Genomic DNA, 16,074 nt, shown 5'->3' with positions numbered 1-16,074 from the left:
TTTATTTTTGTATACCGCAATACCACAGCAGTTCAGAGCGGTTTACAGAGGAAGAGACTGTACACAGACAGACTTTCCAAGTTACATTAGCAAGTCAAGAGTAGTCAGCTATCTCCGGAGGCATATCAGAGATACAACAAATAGCAAACTATGGGGAACCACAAGTACAAGGGGGCACACAGAGAAATTGAAAGGGGAAAGGTTTAGAACAAACGCCAGGAAGTTCATTTTCACCCAGAGGGTGATGGATACATGGAACACGCTGCCGGAGGATGTGATAAGCAGAAGCACGCTACAGGGCTTCAAAGAAGGTCTGGACAGGTACCTGGGGGACAAAGGGATTGAGGGGTACAGATAGGAGTAGAGGTAAGGTTATAGGGATAGGATTGTGGTAATTTATAAAATTAGTCAGAGACCATTGTTCAGGCAGTGGGCCTGATGGGCCGCCGCGGGAGCGGACCGCTGGGCGAGATGGACCTCTGGTCTGCCTCAGCGGAGGCAACTTCTTATGTTCTTAACATGGCAGGAAGGGAGTCAGAGAAATTTATCAAAGAGATAGGTTTTAATTGATTTCCTGAAGGTTTGGTAGGAGGGTGCATTTGACATGAGGGTGGTAAGACATTTATTCCAGTTGCCTGCTTGGAATGACAGAGATATAATCAAACGACGTTGAGGCATGAGAGTTTGCAAATCCTCTCCTGCCAGTGCATTTGGTGGGCAGCTCTGACTGGCAAACCAGACCACCCTCCAGCAGCAGCTTTTTGCCAGTCGGAAGATGTCCGCCTGCTCTGAGCTCACGGGGGAAAGGAGGGGGGGGGGGGTTTAACTTCTAGTCCTGCTGCCTAGATCCCTCCTCCCAGACCCATTTCCTGCAGCTTCGGCGCAAGGATTCGCGGGAGGAGCAGCACGAGAAGTGAAGCCTTCACCCCTTCCCCCCCCCCCCCCCCCCCGAGAGAGCAAATCTCCCCCAGAGAAGCAGAATGAGCGAGGCAGAGCGCGCACAGGTACAGCAGCTTCTTCACTGCGGGGCCGGGCTGGACTAGCTGAGAAAATTCCCCAAGAGGGATTCTTCTTCCGACAGAAGTAGTGCGTTAAATTTCCAGGAAGTGAGCTCCGAGAGGGAGACGGGCTGAAGGGCTCAGGAAGAGAGAGAGAGAGAGACTGCAGGAGCTCAGAAGATGGCTGAAAGCAGGGAGGGCTTAACCCTTTGGGGTGGGGTTTCTTTGGTTTTGGCAAAAAACAAGCTCATTACATAGCTTTCCCACGAAGTTTTAAAGCCCCTCAACCCCAGAGAGCTACAAGTCACATAATTATAGGGTTAACATATTTGTGAAGTCTTGCCCCTACCCCCATCTTTCACAAGTATTGCCCCTACCCCCACCTTTCACAAGTATTGCCCCTACCCCCACCTTTCACCAGTCTTACCTCTGCCTTGTCCCCCTTCCCATCTTCTGTGCCCTTTTAGGATATAACAATGCTAGGTAAAAGCATTTTGCACTCTGCCCTCTTTAGGAATTTATTTAAAACAAAATAAAGGAAAACAAGTCCCATTCCCTTTCCTTCCCTCCAAGCTCCCTGTGAGTGTTTTTCTCTTTGGCCACAACCCACCTCCCCCCATGGGTTCTTCTCTCTCAATTCCTCCCTCCAACATCTGTCCCATAGGTGTTTCACTCTCCACCTTCCCCCCCCCCCCAAGCACAGTGGGACAGTGCTACTGGCTGTCCCCCATCTACCTCCTTGCTAAAATTGAATCTTCAGGCCAGCTAGCAGCATCAGCAAGGTGAGCTTGCTGCCATCGGCCTGTCCCGGGAGCTGCCTCCCTGGAGCAACTTCCTGCTCCCGCATAGGTGGGATGCTCCAGAGAGGCTGCTTCTGGGGCAGATTCACCTTGATGCTGCCGCCGGTCCAGCCTGAAGATTCAGTCTCAGCAGAGCAGGAGGAGGATGATGGGGGAAAGAGCACACAAGTTAGGGCTACAACAGCATGACACTTTCTCCCCGGATAGGCCGCTATAAAGAAGACAAGTCCAATAAATATACGGACACCTGGTAATCCTACATAATTAGATCTGTGACATGAACATTTGGCTGCTCTCATGTGCTCACCTGTCAAGCACTCATCTTCATATATATTCAGGAGCATGCTTCTTGCAGACCAGCATCTCTACGTCTCTCTTCCACTGCTTCCTCCCCATCTGCCATTTGTCCCTCCATTGACATACCTCCCCTCCACCAGGCCAATTCTAGAATTTTTCTGTCAACTCTCCTGCCTCTCACCCATGGTGTGGTATCTCTCCCTTCACTCGCTTCCCCTCCCCACTCATGGGCCAACATTTCTCCCTTCACTCCCACTCACGATTCAGTATCTCCCCCTCTCTAACCCCCCCCCACACACACACTTTAAAACTTGTGTAGTCTGGGAAAATAGCTTGCATTTAGGCCCTGATGTAGAAAAAGTTTCCTTGCAAGTTTTAACCAGTTCTTACTTGCACGGAAACTCTCCTGCCGATGCACAAAAGGCTGCCGTGGCTGCTACTGATTGTTGTAGCAGCATCGAGAATCCTATGCTAATGCATTACAAGGAGCTGATTAGTATTCTAATTAGTACTCCATGTAATGCACAGCAAGGAAACGGGTTGTTTCCCATGCAGACCTCATGGGCAGGGTCTGAGCTGTTGATTGTCTCAGGCACTGACAGGAAAGTAAGGCTATGACAGCCGACCCTGCTGGTAAAGGCCTCCAACACCCATTAAAAAAACAAAAAACCTTCCCCAATCCCCTTCCTGCCAAGCCCTCCAAGACTCCCCACTCATGAACCCCCCCAAACCCTCCCTGCCTTTAAATTGCAGATCAGTAGGAGGGATGCCCTCTCCCCCTGCGGCCGACCACCTGCGAACCCCCTGTCTTTAAATTGTAGATTGGCAGGAGGGAGGCCTGCCCCCCCTCCCCACAAACCCCATGACACCGTTCCCCTGTACTTAAAGAAAAATTGGCAAGAGGGAGGCCCACTCCTTGCCTGAAGGTCCTTGTCCCTATCCCCCCCACCTTTTTGTTGAAAATCTGGCAGGAGGGATGCCCCTGTCTCTTCAAAATGACAGGCATGGGAGGGGCTTTATGTGCCTTAGGCAAATAGAGCATTAGGCCCTTTCCAGTGCATCCCAGGATGCACTGGGAAGGGGAAGGCTGCCATTTTGAAGAAGCAGGCCTGCTGGTAGGAGGGAGTGGGCATCCATCCTGCCGAATATTTGCAACTAAAAGGTCCAGGGATGGAGTTGGGGGGTGTTGGTGAAGGACAGCCCACTAGATCACTAGGTGGTTTTTTTTCAGAGGGGACTCGGGGGGGGGGGGGGAGGTTTTGGGGACTTGGTTGAATTGAGCTGGCAGGACTCCCTAAAGCCACCAATCGGCAGCTTTGGGGCTTCCCCTGTTTACTCAGTGGCTTTGGGGAGTCCTGCCTGCGCTAATCAGTGGGCAAGGAGGACAGGAAAGGAATTTGTCAGGCGAGAGAGGGAGAAGCTGTGCCTGGCAATTGCTTTTCTGAGGAGGTGCCTGGCACAGTTCCTCCCCCTTTTATTGGCGCTGCTCTGCATGAGTAGCGTGCATATAATTTGCATGTTATTCATGCTGAGCATCAGACATTGAGGAAAAATCGCTGCCACCACAGTGATTTTTTGGCGTTGGAGCGTTGTGCATTGGGGCCTTAGTGAGTAGTTAAGGGCTTGATTTAGTGGAGGGCAGGTTCTGTTCCGTGGCGGCACAGTGATCGGCTGTTTTGCCGGCTGCCAGGAAGCGAGGAGAGTCAGTGGCACATGTGCAGTCTTTCAATGCATGTGAGAAGACGAGCTAGGTCAGGCAGCAGCCTAATGGTGTGGGAGCACACCGAAGGCCTGGATCGGGCCGGGAGAGCAGAGAAGGGCCCGGAAGAGCAGCTGATGGCAGCGGACCCCAGCCAAGTGGCTGCTGGGGTCCGGAGAATTATTGGGCTGCAGCTGAGGCTCAGACTGGAGAGGTCCTGATGGGGGCGCCTGGGGTCCCAGCAGTGAGGTGGGGGGGGGCTCCTTAAGGCTGCAGGGGGGGGTGGCAGAAGTCCTGGGAGGTCAGGCCGGCCTATGCGGAAGGGGAAGAGCATGCCCGGGCTAGGCCAGAGACCTGGGTGTTTCGGAGACGCGAAAACCGTGCCTCCTGATTGGCTGCAGAGCCTCGGCGACAAGGGACAGGCAGCCCCGGGCACGAGAGAGAAGAGAGCAGGGATGCAGTCCCAGCCTTCACTTGGCTGTGGTTGAGTTTTGTTTACACCCCTGGACTGTGAAATGGTTCAGGGGCAGTTCTTTGGCTGGGGGGTTCACCTGTGCGTACCTGAGTTGGTGGGTTTGCATGCGTGCATGTGTACAGGGTGAGTGTTCCAAGCTTGGAACTGTGTGTGGATGTGTTTTGAAAGAAGAAATCGTTCTGGCAGTTGAACTCGCAGCTGGGAAGGAGATGGTTGCTGCTGAGCGGGCGAGCTTAGGTGCAGTCACTGACGTCTGAATTGGATTAGAAACTCTAATTCTTAGTGTTTAAGTAACAGCTTGGTCCGAGTGAGCAGTTGGAAGAATTTTTTAAGTGTTCTGAGGTATTTTAAGATATCTGTGAAAACCGAGAGGGAAGAAAGTTTTCTGAGAAATTCCTGTTACCGAAAAGAGGTTTAAGAGAGTAAGGGGTCCTTTTACAAAGCCGCGCTAGCGGGGGTTAGCGCGTCGGACATTTAATCACGCGCTAACCCTCCGCGGCAAGCAGAAAACCTAACGCCTCGTCAGTGGAGGCGTTAGGGACTAGCGCGGCAGGCGGTTTAAAGCGCGGTATTCTGCGCGTTAAACCCCCCTACCGTGGCTTTGTAAAAGGACCCCTAAGTTTTGAAGGATGCCTATGTTTAAATCTGTTTTGAATAAGATTTTAAGGCTTTGGAGAGGCTCTGAAGGGGTCTTTTTTTGGTGTCAGGTCAAAAGCGTGCTGGGACAAAGGCGCGCGCAGACAACTGAGCGCAATGTGGAAGCGCGCACCAAAGAAAGACTGTTTTAAAGGGCTCTGATGGGGGGATGGGGGAGAACCCCCCCATTTTACTTTATACAAATCGTGCCGCATTGTGGGGGCGTTGTGGGGGGTTTGGGGGGTTGTAACCTCCCACATTTTACTGAAAACTTCACTTTTTCCCTAAAAAACAGGGAAACAGTTAAGTTTCCAGTATAATGAGGGTGGTTACACCCCCCCAAACCCCCCTAACGCCACCTCGATCTGTATTAAGTAAAGTGGGGGGGGTTCCCCAACAAAACCCCCCCGTCGGAGCCCCTAAAAACACTATTTTTCTTCAGCGCGTGCTTCCGTCTTGCGCTCAGTTGTCGGCGCACGCCTTTGTCTTCGGCGGTTTTGTCTATGAACCCTTTTTTTATGTGTTTTGGTGACAGCCTGTGTCTTGGAGATGATTTCTAAAAAGGGTTTGTGGTTTAAGAAGAAAATTGGAAGGTGTTTTGAGCCTGTATTTCTTTTTTATATATATTTTATTTTCATACATTTTTTTGAATCGTTACCGGTTATAACACTCGCTCTGGTAATACAGAGTGAATTCTAAAATGAAAACATTAAGGAAAAAATAATTAAACGAACAATAAAAAACCTTGGAATTAATCTCTTCCTTGGACCACTATCGCTATAGGAGACGGGAACAAATAAACTTAAGGGAGAGTTTTTACAATATACATTTCAGGAAAAGGCTTAGGGCTCCTTTTACTAAGCTGCGTTAGGGCTTTAACGCGCGGAATAACAAGCACTACAATGCCCCGCGCGCTAGACGCTAATGCCAGCATTGAGCTGGCGATAGTTCTAGCCGTGTAGCGCGGGGTTAGCGCGCGCTAAAAACGCTAGCGCACCTTGGTAAAAGGAGCCCTTAGGGCTTAGATGGTCTAACCCTCAGTTTCTCTCAATTTTTTTCTCTTCCGGAACCACTGGTCAACCTCTTAAGGTCCCAAAAAGATCTTAGATGTTCAGGGAGGGAAAAAACACATATCCTATGCTCAAATAGTTATTTATTTATTTTTATTTTATTTATCATTTTCACAATAATTATCACAAGCATTAACTTGTTACAGAAATACAGTCAGGCAGATTCTTTCCAATGCAAAGATGATTCCCAAACCAGATTAAAAAAGAAACATTAATTTTAAAGAATTTTGTCATTTCATTATTCTTAAATTGTAACAATTGACCTCTATCTTAGACCTCTAAAAGGAGAGAAAATTAGGAGAAACAAAAAATAAAGAGATAAAGAGATCTCATCTTGTATGATAGATTACATTATTAATGAAAAGGCTTAATGTGTTTGATGCATTTCACTACTGCCTTCAACTATGAATTAAGTTCCTAACATCCAAAAAACTTTGAACTTGCTCAGGACAAAGAAAACATATTTAGTCGGTTCAAAGAATGGCCACCAGGATGGTCTCGGGGCTTAGGGATCTCCCATATGAGGAAAGGCTGAATAAATTGCAGCTGTACTCACTCGAGGAACGTAGAGAGAGAGGAGACATGATTGAGACGTTTAAATATTTCACAGGCCGTATCGAGGTGGAAGATAGAAACATAGAAACATATAATATGACGGCAGAAAAGGGCCATAGCCCATCAAGTCTGCCCACCCCAATGATCCACCCCCTGACTTTACTCCCCTAGAGATCCCACATGAATATCCCATTTTCTCTTAAAATCTGACACGCTATTTGCCTCAATCACATGCAGAGGTAGACTGTTCCAATGATCAACCACTCTTTCTGTGAAGAAGTACTTCCTGGAATCACCATGAAATTTCCCTCCCCTGATTTTCAGCGGATGCCCTCTGGTGGTCGAGGGTCCTATAGGACAGAAGATATCATCTTCCACCTCGATACGGCCCGTAACATACTTAAACATCTCAATCATGTCTCTCCTCTCTCTTCGTTCCTCAAGTGAGTACAGCTGTAATTTATTTACATACGTGAGATCCCTGAGCCCTGAGACCATCTTGGTGGCCATTCGCTGAACCGACTCAATTCGCAGCACATCTTTCCGGTAGTGTGGCCTCCAGAATTGAACACAATACTTCAAATGAGGTCTCACCATGGATCTGTACAGCGGCATTATCACTTCAGGTCTCCTGCTGACAAAACCCCTATGGATACAACCCATCATTTGCCTTGCCTTGGAGGAGGCCTTCTCTACTTGATTGGCAGCCTTCATGTCATCGCCAATGATCACCCCTAAATCACGTTCCGCCGTGGTCCTAGCCGAGGTCTCACCATTTAGTGTGTAAGTTCTGCATGGATTTTTCTTACCCAGGTGCATTACTTTACACTTTTTAGCATTGAAGCTGAGCTGACAAGTCGATGACCACTATTCCAGTAATAGTAGGTCCTGCGTCATACTATCAGGCAAAATGCTTTTGCCTACTTAGAAACATTGAAACAGACGGCAGATAAGGGCCCACGGCCCATCTAGTCTGCCCACCTTAATGTCCCTCCCCTACCTTTGCCCTGTGAATAGATCCCATGTGCCGATCCCATTTGGCCTTAAAATCAGGCACGCTGCTGGCCTTAATCACCTGTAGTGGAAGACTATTCCAGCGATCAACCACTCTTTCAGTGAAAAAGAATTTCCTGGTGTCACCTCGTAGTTTCCCGCCCCTGATTTTCAACGGATGCCCTCTTGTTGTCGTGGGACCCTTGAAAAAGAAGATATCTTCCTCCGCCTCGATGCGGCCCGTAAGATACTTGAACGTCTCGATCATGTCTCCCCTCTCTCTGCGCTCCTCGAGCGAGTATAGCTGTAATTTGTCAAGCCGTTTTTCGTATGGTAGATCCTTGAGTCCCGAGACCATCCGGGACTATGCAACTATGTTGCATAGTTTGGCGTCATCGGCAAACAAAGATACTTTTCCTCTAAGCCCTTGGGTCATATCACCTATGAATAAGTTAAATAGAATCAGGCCCAAGACCGAGCCCTGTGGCACTCCACTGGTCACGTCTGACATTTTGGAGGGGGTACCGTTTACCACTACCTTTTGAAGTCTACCGCTTAGCCAATCTCTAACCCATGCAGTTAGTGTGTCCCCTAATCCCAGCGATTTCAGCTTGTTCAATAACCTGCGGTGCGGGACGCTATCAAAAGCTTTGCTGAAGTCCAAATATATTACGTCCAGAGACTCCCCGGCATCCAGTTGTCTAGTTACCCAGTCAAAGAAGCTAATCAGATTAGATTGGCAGGATCTGCCCTTGGTAAATCTGTGTTGGTGGGGATCATGTAGATTTTCTTCATCCAGGAATGTGTCAAGTTTCTGTTTGATCAGTGTTTCCATGAGCTTGCTCACTATGGATGTGAGACTCGCTGGTCTGTAGTTTGCCGTCTCTGTCCTGCAGCCTTTTTTGTGAAGTGGAATAACGTTAGCTGTTTTCCAGTCCAAGGGGACTCTTCCGTTGCATAGGGAAAGATTGAAGAGTACGGCTAAAGGTTCCGCCAGGACTTTGCTCAACTCTCTGAGCACCCTGGGGTGTAGGTTATCTGGTCCCATGGCTTTGTTTACTTGGAGTCTTGAAAGTTCACAGTAGACGCTGCTGGGCGTGAACTCGAAATCTTGAAACGGGTCATTCTGGTTGTCTCTCGTCCGTAACTGTGGACCGGCTCCCGGCGCTTCACAGGTGAAGACTGAGCAGAAGTATTCATTTAGTAGTTCTGCCTTGGTAGAATCTGATTCTGCATAGTTTCCGTCCGATTGCCTAAGGCGTTCTATCCCATCTTTGTTTCTTTTCCTATCACTAATATACCTGAAGAAGGATTTATCCCCTTTCTTAATGTTCCGTGCTAGATCTTCTTCCGTTCGGAGTTTGGCCTCTCTGACTGTCTTTTTGACTGCTCTAGATCTGACCAGATAGTCTTCTTTCGCCTCCCGCTTTCCGAAATGTTTGTAGGCAATAAATGCTTCTTTTTTCTCTTTAATGAGGTTCAAAATTTCGGTGCTGAACTACTGGGGTCTTTTATTTCTCCGGCGCTTGCTAACTGTTTTTATGTAGCGATTTGTAGCTTCGTGCAGGGTGGATTTCAAAGTTGACCACATAGTCTCCACATTGTCAGTTTCTGCTTGATTGTGCAGCTCCCGATGGACAAAATCACCCATGCGGTTGAAGTCTGTGCCTCTAAAGTTGAGGACCCTCGACGCTGTGTTTGATCTAAAGAAACCTTTCTTGAGATTGAGCCATACCATGTTATAGTCGCTGGAGGCCAGCGTGTCTCCTACTGAAACCTCCGAGACGCTGTCTCCGTTGGTGAGTACCAGGTCCAGTATTGCCTGGTCTCTGGTGGGCTCTAATACCATTTGTTTGAGTCGTGCACCCTTTATGGAGGTTAATATTCTTCTGCTGCCACATGTAGTTGCGGAGAGTGTGTTCCAATCCGCATCGGGCATGTTGAAGTCGCCTAGCTGTACTGTGTCCCCACGCAAAGTGATGTTCTCTATATCTTCGATCAGTTCTATATCTTTGTCTTCCTGTTGTCTTGGAGGTCTATATACCACACCAGGGTATAGGCATTTTTCATTCCCTCTGGCCAGGTTCACCCAGAGAGATTCCCCGGTGTATCTAACATCTGTGATTCTTCTTTCTTAAAGGACCATCGGCCACAAGAGGGCATCCGCTAAAAATCAGAGGAGGGAAATTTCATGGCGACACCAGGAAGTATTTCTTCACCGAAAGGGTGATTGATCATTGGAACGAACTTCCACTGCGGGTGATTCAGGCAACCAGCATGCCAGATTTTAAAAGTAAATGGGATACATATGTGGGATCTCTAGAGGGGTAAAGTCGAGGGGGTGGGTCATTAGAGTGGGCAGACTTGATGGGCTATGGCTCTTTTCTGCCGTCATTTTTCTATGTTTCTATGTTTCATATCTAATTAAACATTTACAGGGGTAACTTTATGCTCAAATATTTAACTACATATTTGCAGGAATAAGCTAGCAAGAAAGTATTGTTTATTAAAATATTTATATTCCGCTGCATCCACAGTTCTGAGCGGATTACAAATAATATAAATAATCCTCTCGTTTCATCTCGCATTATAAGAAATTATCTTCGTCTCTGTTAAACCCTGTATTTCCTATGAAATATATTAATTTAGTCAAGAGAAATAGTAGAATGTTGCAGAGCTGTTTGAGTCGGTGAAAGGGGTTTAACTGGAGCCAAGGTACGAGGGTTCTAATGAAGTGTTTTCACTCAAATTCATAGGTGACGGCCTCATTGAGTGTGAGACTGGATAAAGCTGGTTAGGGTTAGCAGACGTCCGGGAAAATCCAGACATGTCCTCTTTTTAGAGGACTGTCCGGGTTCCTGGATGGACTTTCCAAAACCCGGCAGTTTGTCCGGGTTTTGGAAAGCCCCAATGAGCTCCGGCCGGTTCATAGACAATTGCACGCAAAAAGTCAAGGGAACCATACTGACAACGTGGTGACGTGATCACGTGTTAATGTGCTGAACGTGCGCGTGGCCTTCGTTCGGCAGGCGCCATCTAGAGGCGCGCTGAATTGTCATTGTGCTGAGTTATCGTTGCGCTCAATTGTCTGGCGCTCAGTTATCATTACGCTCAATTGTCTTGCACTGAGTTATCCTTGCACGCAATTGTGTTGCGCGCTATAGTGTTTGCGCAGTATTGTGTTTGCGCTGAGTTGTCTTCGCGTTTTTGTCGGCGCGCAATTGACCTGTCACTGCTCCGGCCGCATCTGGAGGGCCTCTGAACATACGCGGATGGCGTCGCACACATCCGTGCAAGCCTCATCCTCTTCCCTGATGAGCTCCGGCTACGTCTGGAGGAGACGTAGCCGGAGCTCTTCAGGGAAGAAGATGAGGCTTTAAGGGGGCTGGGCAGGGGGCGGGATTTGAGGCGGAACAAGGCGTGGATGGGGGCTGAATGGGGAGGGGCCATGCGTCCAGGTTTGTGAGGCTCCAAATATGGTAACCCTAATGCTGGTTGACTAAGGCAATTTTGTGGATTTTTCTTGAATTGAAAGGGGAAGACTGCCAGTGGAATTATTAATATAGGTCCTCTTTTTCTAAGCCATGGTAGAGGTTTCTGCCATGGTCCAGGGTGCTTAATGCCCCGATGCCTATAGGAATTCTATGAGCGTAGGAATATTTAAGCTCCGGGCTGTGGTAGAAACCTCTTCCGCGGCTTAGTAAAAAGGGATAGAATATTATCAGAAAAGAGTATGCTGTGTGTTAAAGTTAAGCTGAGTGATAGTGTGTGAAAGAGTTCCTTAAAAAAAAAGGGTTGGATTTCAGCTATGGCAACCTTTAAATGTATTTTTTTTTCACTGGACATTAGCAAGCACGTCAAGGTTCCAGAGGGAAGAAGGGAACACAAAAGACACACCATGAAGGGGAGACAGGGTTTTGAATTTTTTAAATTATTTATTTAAAGATAGGTGGTAGGGTTCCAGTTTCTGTGTCCTGTTCCTGTTCTGACTTAGGAGAGGAGGTCCAGCTCCAGTTGCAGAGAGCTCCTAGGCAAGAAAGTTGCAGTGGGCTTGAAGAACAAGGTGTTTTTAAAAAAAATTATTGTTATTGAATCCCCTGGATTCTCTAACTGGCGCCCATGTCGAGGGCTGCCTTAAAAACGTGTCAATCACGTGCTATACCAATGTTCCATCCGGGTCCCTTTTGTCTTATGGCTTGGCTCTTGAAAGGGAACGCCTAGGTAAGAAAGGTTATTCAGATAAAGTGATCTCCACTCTTTTGGGGTCCCAGAAACTTTCCACCTTTCGGACTTATGTGCGAGTTTGGCATATCTTTGAGGAGTGGTGTTAAGCACGTGGTGTGGTTCCCGTTCATGCCTCTTTGCCTCACATCTTGGATGGCCTGGACAGGGGCCTTGCCTGGTCTTCCCTCTGGGTTCAGCTTGTGGTTTTGTGTTTTGTGGTTTGCTACGTGGTCAGCGTTTGACCTCCTTTTCCAGATGTGATTTATTTTTTTAGGGCGGTTAAATTGCTCTGGCCTCCAGTGTGGCATTCAGTTCCGGCCTGGGATCTCAATCTGGTCTTGCGCCCTCCTTTTGAGCCTCTGGGTTCCTGCACGTTGAAGGACCTTACTCTTAAGGCAGTCTTCCTGGTGGCCATTACTTCTGCTAGACATGTTTCTGAGCTGCAGGCTCTCTTGTAGGCATCCTCCTGGAGTTTTCTAGGGAATGCATAGTGCTGCAGCCAGTTCCTTCTTTTCTGCCGAAGGTAGTTTCGCCTTTTCATGTCAACCAGTCCGTGATCCTCCTGGTCTTCAGTAGTCAGGAGGGCTCTTTGGAGCAGACGCAGTTGCGAGTTCAAGAAATCGGATCGTCTTTTTGTCCTCTTAGCGGGTTCTCGTAATGGGGACGGTACTTCCAAGGCCACCATTGCACGCTGGATCAAGGAGACAATCGCTTCAGCGTATCTTCTTCAAAAGAAGTCTGTTCCAGAATTTCTCAAGGCTCATTCTACTTAGGGTCAGGCTGCTTCTTGGGCTGAGTGTTCCCTGGTGCCTCCGGTAGATATCTGTAAAGCGGCGGTCTGATCTTTTTTCCATTCCTTTGAGCGGCACTAACGTGTGGATGTTCAGGCACGTGGGGAAGTGGTATTCGAGGAGCTTGTTCTTGTGGCAGCCCTTCGGGGTCCTACCCGTGATGGGTACTGCTTTGGTACGTCCCATCAGTGAGCTGTGCCAGTCTGGAGAGACACTTAAAGAAGGAGAAATTAGGTTCTTACCTGCTAATTTTCTTTCTTTTAGTCTCTCCAGACTGGCACAGCTGATTTTCTTTCGGGATTTGCATGAAAAGTGCAGTTTTTCTGCGGGATCTCGTGTTTTGGGTAGTTTAGGGGAGATTAAAAGAACAGTAGCTTTTGGTTCATCTGGCGTAGCTGCCGAGCTGTTGGGACGTTTCTGAAAGTTCTTCTCTTCAATTTCCAACAGTGTTTTTTTAATGTTAATTATTACTCCTGTGGGGAGTGTTGTTACTATTATAATTCGCACTTATCAGTTTCTTTGTTCTGCTTGGCTATTTGGTAGACTGATTGTACTTGGAACTGCACAGCCCACTTATACTACAGCCAAAAGTTTGTGTCTCAGTCTCCACCTGCTGGTCATAGTGAGCTATTACCCATCAGTGAGCTGTGCTGGTTTGGAGAGACTAAAAGAAAGAAAATTAGCAGGTAAGAACCTAATTTCTCTTTCTTCCTCACCTCATGTCAAAATTGCACCAAAACTTCTCTGACTATAAACAACAAAACATATCCAATTAACTCTAACATTAAGATCCTAGGTGTAATCTTAGACCAGAATCTGACAATGAGGAATTGGGTAGATGCTCTAGAAAGGAAGTGTTTTCGTACATTGTGGAAGCTCCGCTCAATCAGAGCATACTTTATAATAATAACTAATAATAATAATAACTTTATTTTTCTATACCGCCATAGTCAGGCGACTTCTAGGCGGTTTACATTGCAAGAAGGCTGGACATTCAGCGAATAACAAGAGGTCTCAATACAATACAATAGGTCAACATATAATACAGTACAATGAGTCTATGTACAATACAGTACAATGTAATGCAACAAGTCTAGATACAATACAATATAATAGATCTAAATACAATACAATACTTAAGTCTTGATAAGTCTTAATACAATACCATACAATGAGTCTAAATATAATACAATAGTGTAGAAGGGAAAGTTACGTACAGATTGGTGTTCAGAGGGTAAAGAATATCTGAGTATTTTTTTAGAACTTCCATTTGAATTGGAGTTCTAGGAACAGCAAATATATGAGTACATGAGGAGCTTCTTGAGGGAGAGAAAGAAAGGCGTTTTCAGGGAGGGGAGTCCTAGAGAGGGAGGGGACAATTTTAGTCAGTGAATTTTGCGAATAGGGCGGTTTTGATCGATTTGCGGAATGCACTGTAAGACAGATTGGGTTTGTTTATGTAGTTTACTTTGATATTACATCATTTAGAAACCTACTTCAGTCTCTGGTCTTAAGCCAACTGGATTATTGTAACATTGTTCACTTGGCAGGAACACAGAAAAATTTGCAGAGATTAAGCATTGTCCACAATGCAGCAGAAAGACTGATTTTCATGTCGAAGAAGTTTGACCATGTCACGCTCTTCTTTCACGAATTGCACTGGTTGCCAGTGGAAGCTCGGATTAAGTTTAAATTTGGATGCTTTTGCTATAAAATCTTGTTTGGACTTGCTCCTGGTTACCTTATGAATTTATTCTCGCGTGCCATTAGTAAACATACTAGACGTTCACATCAGGGCTGTGGAGTCGGAGTCGAGGAGTCGGAGGAAATTTTGGGTACCTGGAGTCGGAGTCGGAGTCAGAAGTACAAAAAACTGAGGAGTCGGAGTCGGAACATTTATCTACCGACTCCATTTTTGAACTTGGCATACCAATCACAAGCGATTCTTTCAGTTATAGCACCCACTATATACACAGCACAAATGTTGCGAGCAGCTTCTGCGGCCTTAGAACCTTGATTAAAAGCAAAAAGAAGGTGGTGTCGAAAATGCTCATTTCTCTCAACTTGACATTCCATTTTAACGATCTGAAAATTAACCAGTGCTGTGGAGTCGGAGGAAATTTTGGGTACCTGGAGTCAGAGTCGGAGTCTGAAGTACAAAAAACTGAGGAGTCGGAGTCGGAACATTTATCTACCGACTCCACAGCCCTGGTTCACATGCTAATTTCACTTTTCCACCCGTAAAAGGATGTAAATTTAAAAAATACCTTAAGACCATAAAAATTGCCACTGCTGGGTCAGACCAGTGGTCCATTGTGCCCAGAAGTCCGCTCACGCAGTGGCCCCCAGGTTAAAGACCAGTGCTCTAAATGAGTCCAGCCTCACCTGCGTATGTTCCAGTTTAGCAGGAACTTATCCAACTTTATCTTGAATCCCTGGAGGGCGTTTTCCCCTATAACAGACCCCGGAAAAGCGTTCCAGTTATCTACCATCACCGTTTTTTGTCTTATCAGGCAGCGTCTTGGGACAAAGACTTAAATCTCTTAATTATGACTTCCAGCACTTACCTAGATTTCAGGAGGCATTTGAAAACATATCTGTTCGTTAAGTATTTAGGAAACTAACCCCCTCTTTTACTAATTCGTATCGCGGGTTTTAGCACCTATAGCGGCAGTAACTGCTCTGACGCTCATAGGAATTCTATAAGTGTCGGAGCAGTTGCCGGCGGTAAAATCCGCGCTATGCATTAGTAAAAGAGGGTTTAGCATTGAGCTGGCGTTAGTTCTAGCCGTGTAGCGCAGGGTTAGCGTGCGCTAAAAACGCTAACGGACCTTAGTAAAAGGAGCCCTAAGACTTCAAAGCAGGTATGGAAAGCAGAAAATGCAGCTCAATTGTCGAAATGATTTTGTGATTTGAGTCCCTTAACCATGAGCACGCATTGCAGTGTGTTTTCAGTTTCGTTCCTGAATGGGTAACGGTTTGTGTTCCAGGTCCCTGCGATGTTTGAGGATGTTGCCATCTATTTTGGGGAGGAGGAGTGGGAGCTGTTAGAAGAATGGCAGAAGAAGCTTTACAAGGAGACCATGAAGGAGAACTACGAGACTCTGGTATCACTGGGTAAAGATGGCTTTTCATTTCTTTTCTAAAAGATGAATATTGAAACATTCTGGGTGCCCTTAGTACAAGGAATATGTTGAAATTTAGTAGGTTATTGCAGGGGTCTCAAAGTCCCTTCTTGAGGGCCGGGGTTTTCAGGATTTCCCCAATGAATATGCATGAGATCTATGTGCATGCACTGCTTTCAATGCATATTCATTGGGGAAATCCTGAAAACCCAACTGGATTGCGGCCCTCAAGGAGGGACTTTGAGATCCCTGCCCTAGTTTTTCAGGCTACCCCTAATGAATATGCATAAGGATTTTGCAAGCCTACTACCTTCATTGTACAAAAATCTCCCTCGTGCCATATTCAATAGGGTTAACAAAACCGGTTGTGCTGTTGGCCCTTGAGGATTGGGAGTGAAGTACTAGGGCCGC

At 46.8% G+C, this 16,074-nt stretch overlaps 1 protein-coding gene across 2 annotated transcripts in view; it reads left to right on the top strand.

The window, feature by feature from the left end:
- The first annotated feature begins 887 nt into the window (after positions 1–887).
- LOC117354468 (oocyte zinc finger protein XlCOF6-like) overlaps positions 888–16,074 on the top strand; it is a 33,474-nt gene continuing 18,287 nt past the window's right edge. The window contains exons 1-2 of one of the 2 annotated variants that reach the window (XM_033932073.1): positions 888–1,004; positions 15,529–15,655. In XM_033932073.1, coding sequence (XP_033787964.1) covers positions 981–1,004; positions 15,529–15,655 — 151 coding nt within the window. In that variant the 5' untranslated portion in view covers positions 888–980. Of the gene's footprint in view, positions 1,005–1,190; positions 1,213–15,528; positions 15,656–16,074 lie in introns of those variants that run through there. The other variant, XM_033932075.1, reaches the window with a different exon arrangement.

Source organism: Geotrypetes seraphini, chromosome 2 (genome assembly GCF_902459505.1).
Source record: "Geotrypetes seraphini chromosome 2, aGeoSer1.1, whole genome shotgun sequence".
In the NCBI taxonomy this organism is placed as follows: domain Eukaryota; kingdom Metazoa; phylum Chordata; class Amphibia; order Gymnophiona; family Dermophiidae; genus Geotrypetes; species Geotrypetes seraphini.
Note: the sequence above shows the minus strand (reverse complement) of the source record. Positions and strands in the feature narration are given on the sequence as shown.